Raw genomic sequence first — 9,655 nt, 5'->3', positions numbered from 1 at the left:
CCCTGAGCTAACTACTGCCAATCCTCCTCTTTTCGCTGAGGAAGCCTGGCCTGAGCTAACGTCCATGCCCACCTTCCTCTACTTTATATGTGGGATGCCTACCACAGCATGGCGTGCCAAGCAGTGCCATGTCCGCACCTGGGATCCGAACAGGCGAAACCCAGGCTGCCAAAACCGAACGTGTGAACTGAACCGCTGCACCACCGGGCTGGCCTCTGTGTGGTCTTATATTTTGATTTCTCTTGGGTATATACCTAAGAGTGGACATACTGGATCATATGATTTCTCTATGTTTAACCTTTTAAGGAACTGCCAGACTGTTGCCCAAACAGCCACACCATTCTGAAATCCCACCAGCCACGTTTGAGGGTTCCAGTTTCTCTACATCCTCCCCAACACTTGTGATATTTGTCTTTTTGATTATAGTCATCCTAGTAGGTGTGAAGTGATAGCTCATTATAGCTTTCATTTATATTTCTCTGATGGCTAATGATGTCAAGCATCTTTTCATGTGCTTATTAGCTATCTGTATATCTTCTTTGGAGATATGTCTATTCATATCATTTACCTATTTTTAATTGGGTTATTTGCATTTTATTATTGAGTTGTAAGAATTCTTTATATCTTCTGGATACAAGTCTCTTATCAGATCTACGATCTGCAAATTTTTCTCCCATTGTATGGGTTGTCTTTTCACTTTCTTGATGGTATTGTTTGTAGGATGCAAGTTTCTAATTTCAATGAATCCAATTTATTTTTTCTTTTGTGGCTTCTACTTTTGGTGTCATATCTAAGCATTCACAGCCCAATCCAAGGTCATGAAGATTTACTCCTATTTTTCTTCTAAGAGTTTTACAGTTTTAGCTCTCATGTTTAGATATATGATCCATTTGGAGTTAATGTTTGTACATGGTGTGAGGAAGGGGTCCAACTTCAATCTTTTGCATGTGGATATACAGTTGCTCCAGTACCATTAGTTGGAAAGACTATTTTTTCCTCATTAAACCATTTTGGCACCTTTGACATCTTGGCATTCTTGGCACACGTGTCTATTTCTGAACTGTGAATTCTATTCCATTGATCTCTATTTCTATCCTTATACCAGTACCACACCAGTACCACACTGTGTTGTTTACTGTAGCTTTGCAGCAAGTTTTGAAATCAGGAACTTTGCTTTTCTTTTTCAAGACTGTTTTGCCTATTCTGTGCCCCTTGAATTTCCATAGGAAGTTTAGGACTAGCTTGCCCAGCAGGGATTATGATGGAGAGTGTGTTGAATCTGTGTATCAATTTGGACAGTACTGCCATCTTAGCAATATTAAGTCTTCCAACTGGTGAACATGAGAGGTTTTTCCATTTATTTAGACCTAATAATTTCTTTCTATAATGTTTCGTAGTTTTCAGAGAATACATTTTGTACTTTTTTTGTTAATTTTTTCTTAAGTATTTTATTCTTTTTAATGCTTTTGTAAATAAAACTGTTGTTTTTTTAATTTGATTTTGGATTATCCACTCCTGATGTATAGACATACAATTGATTCTGTGTATTGTGTTTTAAGAGTTTCTCATTTAAATTTCTTATATGGTAAAAACTGATAGATATAACCTACATAAACAAACTTCTTTGAGTCATCAATAATTTTTTTTCTTCTTCTCCCCAAAGCCCCCAGTACATAGTTGCATATTCTAGTTGTGGCATGTGGGACACTGCCGCCGCATGGCTTGATGAGCAGTGCCAGGTCCACGCCCAGGATTCAAACTGGCGAAATCCTGGGCTGCCGAAATCCTGGGCCGCCGAAGTGGAGTGTGTTAACTTAACTACTCGGCCATGGGGCTGGCCCCTATAAAGGGGTTTTGAAGTAGAAATGTTTGAGAACTACTGCTTTACTGAGGTATAACTGGTATATAATAAATTTCACATATTTAAAGTGTACAAAATGATGAGTTTCGACATATGTGTACATTTAAGAAAACCATTACCACAACAAGGTAATGAATGTATCCATCACCTCTAACAGTTTCTTCCTGTCCTCTGTAATTTCTTCCCTCCTTCCTACTCCACTCATCCTGCCTTGTCCCTGTGTAACCACTGATTTGCTTCCTGTCAATATAGATTAATATGTATTGTCTAGAATTTTATATAAATGGAATCATATACAATATATTCCCTTTTGTCTAGCTTCTCTCAGCATAATTATGAGATTCATTTTGTTATATATCAATGTTGCCTTTCTTTTTATTTTTGAGTACTATTCCATTGTATGAATATATCGCAATTTGGCTAGTCTTGGACGGATGGCTGGATTAGAATATATCATTTTGACATGGCTCTTTTGAAGTGAGAACAAGAACATTCTTATATGGACAAAAAGCAAACCACTAAACTTGTAGCTTTTACAATTACTAAATAGTGGCCTCACTATTGTTCTGTATTTCTAGCCTTGTACCAGTACCCTTATCCTACCCATATGTCTCATGATTAGCTATGGTCAAAGTAACACCTATTTCTCTAACAGGCGTTAGAGAAATTACCTAAACCTGGGATCTAGGATTTGACAGACACATGGGCTCCCTTTATGTGGAGAGCAGAGGCTCTCTTCATGTGGTGAGCAAGGTAGAAAGCCACATAGCACTGACATGTGCCTTTGAGGGGCTAAGCAGTATTAGAGAGTGTCTTTCTTGGAATAAAGGGTCTACTCAGCAACTGCTGCTATAGGAGTGACTGCTGTAGGGGAAGATCCCTTGTCTTCTCCCTGAGGTGGAGAGAAAGACATGGGAAAGACTGGTGGAGGCAGGGGGACGCCAAATGGTACCAGGGCCTGGAAGAGAGTGGGGTGGAAAGAAGTAATCTTATTTCTATACCCTGACTTTGACAGGATAGAATATGCTCTAGCCCTGATACCCATACGCATATCCATGGTTGGCTTGGTGAAAAAGATAGGCCAGTTGCTGTTTACAAAATAATCTGGCATACAGGTTTGGGAGGGGAAAGATCAGGATAGTTTCTCACATAGCTGATGACTGATTCTAGAGATAAAGGTTAAAGGCCTCTGAGGAAAAGAGAAAAGTGTCCCGTGTACTGAGGCCATCCTTTTGATAGTAGTAAAAGTTCTAGTAAAAAGTTTGTTTTAATAGGATCCTGGGGTTCCCAATGGTTGTGACAGAAGGTCAACAAAGCTCTTTCCCTGTCTCTAGTTTCTTCCTCTAATAAAGGCAAGAGAAGTGACAAGCCCGTTTATACATTTTCACTCTCTGACTCCGTTTCTTCCCATCATCAAGAAATCACTCACCTCCGAGGAGAGGAGAAATCAAGCTCCTTTGACGAGGTGTGAGCAAGTTGTTCTAGAGTCTGTCTTGCAACACAGCTGGGGAATGCAGCATACATATCAGAGGCAGGGAAGGAAAAGGGACGGTACATTGGGATCTGCAGAAGCAATGAGAAAAATGGTATACCTGTCGCCACAAATCCTTTTGGAACAAAGCAGTATAAATAAGTTTGTAAAATTTACTGTATGTGTATAAATATAATTTACTGAGTATTTTCTATGCATGGAACGCTGTATAAGCAATTTACATGCATTTTCTCATTTAAACTTCACAATCTTATGAGATAAGTACTATTATTATCCCCATTTTACAGACTATACTATCAGATTGCTTTTTAGTTACTTTATGTCTATTTATGCTCTTGTTCTTCCAGCTAGTTTGTGAACTCCTGGCTGGACATCATCTTACATTTACTTTACATGTGAGGATAATCTGGCTGTGATATTTCTTATCTCATGACTACCAGGGTTGATGTGAAGAAAAGACCTTCGTATATATGGACTGTTTAACTCTGTTATTTTCTCGTTCATTCATTCATTCAATATCTACTGACGTCCACTCTGCCAGACCCTGGGCCAGGCGTGCGTGATAAAGAGATGAATAAAACAGAGTCTTTGCCTTGACAGAGCTCCCCTATCTGGGAGAGTCTGGAAAAATTTTCCTTTCCTTTACAGTTAAACTCCCTGAAAGTGTTATCTATACTTCTTATTGTTAATTCCCCTCTTCCCTTTCTCTTTTAATTTTTTTTATGATAGAGCAATAATTTTAATGTAAGAGAGTTTTTAAAAAGTTCAACCAATATTGTTTCAGATTCCATACTGAAACTGATCTTATTTTATTTAAAAACTGACACATAATTCATGTATTATAAAATTCACCCTTTAAAGTGTTCAATTAGTGGTTTTCAGTATATTCAGAGTTGTACATCCATCACCACTATATAATTCCACAACATTTTTATCATCCCCAAAAGGTCATGAAGTTGTTATGAGACACACATATATAATGGGTCTGTAAGCTGGAAGGTACCAAACACATGGAAAGGATCTTCTTATAGGTTTTGCTAAGTAGAACTCTTATGGGTTAAGGATGCGAATCAGGATACATACCAGTGATCCTGGGGTCTCCACTCCACGTCTTGCTTGCCTCTCTTCTTTGAAGCGCATCAAACTCTCCGAAGGGGAGACAGCAACTTTTATCTGCCCCTGGCACTCTCCACTGAAGTCTGTGATGTTGTACCAGCCACAGACAAACTGAAAGCCAGAGAGAAGTGGCGAGAGGTCCACCGAGGCAAAGCCAATCACCCTCTCCTCATCTGCTGGGGAAAGAGAAGAGCTGGGGAACGTGGTTGGACACATCCTACCACTGAGATTAGAGGCTGCACACAGAGAAGCTGATTCAGGGGACTGGGGTGTTCAGCAACTCCAAGATCCACAGAGAAGACAGATAATGAGGTTGAGAGAGACTGGCAACCACAGTCTGCTTTCACGATCATGAATTCCCTTTCTGTATGGCAGGGAAAAGCTAGCAGGGTTGAGTTTTGTCCTCTCAATACAGACAACTGGAAAACATCCCTTAAACATAAAACACACTTGTTCTTTTCCCTAGGTTATTATGTCTCAGTGATTTTCCTTAGGGCAGTGGGCCTTAAAAGAAATCATTTGAAAGACCATCACCCTTGGAATACTGAGGAATTGCATTTTTCTCATTTATACTTGTCTGTATTTTCCAGATTTTCTATAACATAAATATTATTATATTTAATTAAGAACAAAAGTGACAGAAATCATAAAAGAAAGACAAATAACCCCCTGGAAAAGTATAGGGTACAAAATAAGCTTAGGCTCCAGCTCATAAGGCTCTGCCCTTCTTGGTTGGACAAGCTACCATGCAATGACCTTTGTTCTTAGACTCATTGCTTCTTATTTCTCATTTCTGACATGAAAGCAGCTGGAGACAAACAGGCCCCCACGACTCCACAAGTTCCTATTTTGTATAGGCTTCATCCCCTATACTGAATATCAGTATACTGACTCCATCAAAAACAGACCCAATTCTTAGTTTTCAATTTGCTAAATAAATCAAGGAATGTGAATTTTCAAGAGGAGTGGTCATGAGTTTCTCAGTTCCTTGTGCACACTGCTGGTGACAGTGAACTCATCACACACTGTCTAACATTTGCTTACACAGCTTGCTTTTCTTTAGACTAGGACTTACCCAAAAGCCAGGACCTGGTATTACTCACTTTATGTTCCCAACACTCTCCATACCTGGCATAAAATCTTCCCACATCATGAGGAACTGGATACACATCCACTGAGAGTACCAGTGAACTGGCCAACGTAGAGTGGAACAAAGAAGCAGGTGCCACAATAGCAAATCTAAGTGTGGCTTTGACTTGAAAACACATCACTCTAACTCCCTGAGCCTCATATATGGTGATGCGCCACATAACAACGTTTCAGTCAACGACGGACCACATATACAACAGTGGTCCCATAAGATTAATGCCATATAGCTGAAATGGCTAGTAGGCTATACCATCTAGCTTTGTGTAAATACACTCTGTGATGTTTGCACAATGATTAAATTGCCTAATGATGCATTTCTCAGAACATATCCCCATCATTAAGCCACGCATGACTATATAATGAGAAGTACTAAACCAGATTTAAGATCCCCTTCAACTTGGACAGTCTTAGATTCTAGGAACACTTGAAGTTGTGTTCCCCAGAGTAGGGTCAAATAACTCTTACTCACTGGGGATGAGCAAATGATAGCTAGAGCCGTTAATCTGCACTCCAAAGACTTGTTACAGCTTTGCAAAGAAAACTAATCTTGCCTTATTTGGTTATCGGAGCTGTAATCTTGATATATTGTAACTTTAAGTAACCCCACTTTGAGGGTTCTGCCTAACATGAAAGCACTACATCCTACACATACTTGAAGAGAAATCTGGCTAAGCTGATCACTGAGAAAAACAATGGCTTTGAAGAGTTAAATTTTACATCAGATTTAGCAGGACGACTCCTTTTGCGGTTTTACCTTCTAGAGATCTTGAACTTCCCTCATACTCTTTCTTTATTCCATGCTGTTCCCTCTGACTATAATATGTCCTGCTCCTTCATTTCTCAGCGAAGGTATGCTCCAGGAAGCCTTCTCTGACATCCTGAGTCTGGGTTAGATGTCTCCTATCAGAGCACCCTGTATTTGCCTAATCATACTATACTGTCAGACTGTAAGCTCCATGAGGACAGGGACCACAACTGTCTTATGTTACCTTTGTATCCCCAGCACTTAGCAGAGTGCCTGGCACAGAGTAGGAACTCAAATATTTACTGAATACAGCTTGGTCTGGTTTGAGTCTCTTTTGCAATAGGTTCACTGAGTCTGGGTGGAAAGGATAGAGCTAAGGGGAGAGAGGTATCTTGACACACTGAGAGAACTAGATGAGTAGTGGTCAGTTAGGCACGGGCCTTTTCCTCATCTCCATTTACAACAGGGTCTTACAGGACTTGTTGGGGATCCTGGAAGGTAGTGTATTTTATTCTTCTCCATACCCCAAAGCCCTAGCACAGTACCTGATGCATAATGGGCAAATAATAGAAATAGCTCCATTTGTTAAGCACCAATTATGGGCCAAATACTTTATATATGTCATCTCTAATGCTTTCAAAAACCCCGTAGGGCAGATACTACTATCTTAATTTTATAAATAAGAAAACAAAGGCTCAAAGAGGTAAAGTGCTTTATCTCAGGTCACACAGTTTGTAAACAGTAGAGCCAAGATTTGAATCCAGGTCTGCATAAAACCAAACCTTATTCTTTTTTTCCTGCTAAAGTAAGTATTGAATTAAGGTGAACCCTTGTTTGCTTGACAATCTCTGGAGTACTTTAGAGAGAAGAGAAGAATAGAAATCAAGAGAGGAGTGTACAGCCTAGCTAAATAAAGCAGGAATTCCTTGTGCTGATTCAGAGAAAACCGATTTATGATCAGCTCCTGCCGCTTTTATGAGGTTGGGCAGGGGTGGGGGACATAAGTGAATCATCAAACCCAGATCCAGAGCATCACTCCCAAACAGGAGCACAGGAGGAGACACAGGTAAGCTGATTTCCTTTACACCCTGACTGCTCTCAGGTCTTTATTAGGCTTTGGGGTTAGCTCTGGAACTTACCAATGACAAACAAACACTGTGATGCTGTAGATGACAAAACAACTGAAGGTTTTGGAAACCAGGCTCTAGCAGCAATCCGGAAGGAGCTAGATTTACAGGAAGGATATAGTGAGACAAAATTTTCTAAGTATAGGAGCTGTGAGATGTTGGATGTCATCACCACTTTATTTTTCAGTCATCCAATCTTACCAGTGTGAGTACAAACGGTAAAGGCTGAAAAGCCACTTATAACTGGGTTCAAATCCTAGGTCCAGCAATTAAAAGATATATGACCTTAGTCAAGTCACTAAACTTCCTTGGGCCTTGGCTTTTACATCTATAAAAGTGAACTAACTTTTACCTTGCAGTATTAGAGATGTTTGTAAAGCTCTTAGCACACCATCATTCACTAATAAAAACAACAAAAACTGAGATGGTGTTTATGACCAGGAACTCATTTAATTCTTCCAAACCCCTACGAGGTAGGTACTATTATTATTCCTCTTTGGTAGATAAGGAAATTGAAGCACAGAGTAGTTAAGTCATTCACCCAAGGTCACACTACTTTGTAAGGGGCAGAACTGGCATTTGAATCCAGAGAGCGTAGCTTCAGAGTCTGTGCTCTTAATGCTATTGTATTATGCCTCTTAATAAACGGTAGCTGAGTAAAACTAGGTTCAAGGACCATGAGGTCAGCACCTCTGGCTTGGGGAGGTTCTTAAAACAAGGAAGAACAAGCTGTCAGACTCTAGTTTTGTGTACTGCCTGAAAATGCTAGGGTCTTTGTTAACAAGCCAGACTCAACAGAAGGCACAACAGCACACAAAGGTGGGGAGAAATCACTTGTGTATGGCAGGCCGTACATTATGATTGTTGAGATACCATTGGAAAGATTCAAATGTACTTGGATTTCTGCACTAAGCAAGTAATCAAACAAAATGATATGATTTCTAAGGATTTAAATTCCAGTTGCATTTTGTGGGATTCCCTCTAACACATATGCATTCTCAGCACTATCAGTGCCATTGTTTCACTTGGTTAAAAAAAGAAAAGCAATCTGTCAACAGGATGTGAGCTTATTTGTACAACTAGATAGATATTCACAGAAGAGAGTTCATACCTCCTTTATGCCAGACTTTGAAGACCAGAGTTTGTTGTGGGTCCAAAAGAAGCTCTTTTGATAGCCTATTAAGAAAAACAACCACCATAAATTAACTGTGTAGGAAGCTTCTGCAGTATGAAACTTAGATTTGAAGAGTATTTCACAGATTGCAAAGCACTTTCCTAACACTTTCATTTCATCTTCATGGTCATCTTTAGGATGTATTTTTATCTTCACAGTTAAAATGAGAGGATGGAAGCTCAGAGAGGGAAGTAACTTGCCAAGATGTGAAAACAGGCTCATCTGATGCAGTACTTCCCTCCCAATAGTATCTGCAATATTCAAACTCTGTTTCTCAAGACAAGGGAGGGGGTGTGAGAAGGGAGCTCCTCAACATGTAATGAACAGTTTTATTGCAGCAGCTAAAGATTTTTCTTGTGCCATGTGGGTGGGGAAAGCGTGGAAAGGGAGGAAGAGGGGAAAAGGAACATTTATTAAGTGTCTTCCTTGGGCCAGGCATGGTGCCAAATGTCTCATATACATGTAAACTGGACAAAAACTTATGACTTGGGCATTATTATCCCTGTTTTACAGACAAGGAAGCTGGGCTCAGAGAGGTGAAGTGATTTGCTAAGTCACACAAGAGTCAGTAAATGGCAGAGTTGGGATTTGAACCCTAGTTTGCCTGACTCCAAAGCCATACTGTGCAGAGAGGCAAGGCACCAAAATAAGAAAGTACTTCTTTTCCTACCAGATAAAGAAGCCGATGTGGAATTCACTGAGCACCTCTAAGATATTTTATATGAAGTGAATTACACAGTTTTAAACTACAAAGATTTGGGAAGTTTCAAACAAGGTACCACTGCTCCAGGATTAGCAAGACGTAGAACCAGGGAAACCAAGAGACTTAATTTCCTTCCCCAGACACCACTGGGGAATTGAAGAGAGCCTACTTCAAGACCAACGAGAGGCACTGTGCTAAAGTGAAACAAATACCATGTCAGAGTTTTGAATTCTGAGGTCAAAACACCTACCTTTGAATTCCAGCTCCAATATTATCACCTGAGTGACC

General features: G+C 39.9%; 1 protein-coding gene across 21 annotated transcripts in view; it reads right to left on the bottom strand.

Annotated features, from left to right (window-relative positions):
* The window catches only part of C2CD3 (C2 domain containing 3 centriole elongation regulator), a 133,813-nt gene that overhangs the window by 28,745 nt on the left and 95,413 nt on the right, over window positions 1-9,655 (bottom strand). For 7 of the 21 annotated variants that reach the window (XR_011541547.1, XM_070625826.1, XM_070625820.1 and 4 more), the window contains 3 exons: window positions 8,602-8,666; window positions 4,437-4,642; window positions 3,291-3,424 (listed from right to left, as the gene is read on the bottom strand). Coding sequence is in view for 16 of the 21 variants with exons in the window: in XM_070625826.1 (XP_070481927.1) it covers window positions 3,291-3,424; window positions 4,437-4,642; window positions 8,602-8,666 (405 nt within the window). In the remaining 5 variants the exon portion in view is untranslated. Of the gene's footprint in view, window positions 1-3,290; window positions 3,425-4,436; window positions 4,646-7,502; window positions 7,589-8,601; window positions 8,667-9,655 lie in introns of all 21 variants that reach the window. The other 14 variants (XR_011541546.1, XR_011541548.1, XM_070625819.1 and 11 more) reach the window with 3 other exon arrangements.

The sequence above is a fragment of the Equus przewalskii genome, chromosome 6, assembly GCF_037783145.1.
Source record: "Equus przewalskii isolate Varuska chromosome 6, EquPr2, whole genome shotgun sequence".
NCBI lineage: Eukaryota > Metazoa > Chordata > Mammalia > Perissodactyla > Equidae > Equus > Equus przewalskii.
Note: the sequence above shows the minus strand (reverse complement) of the source record. Positions and strands in the feature narration are given on the sequence as shown.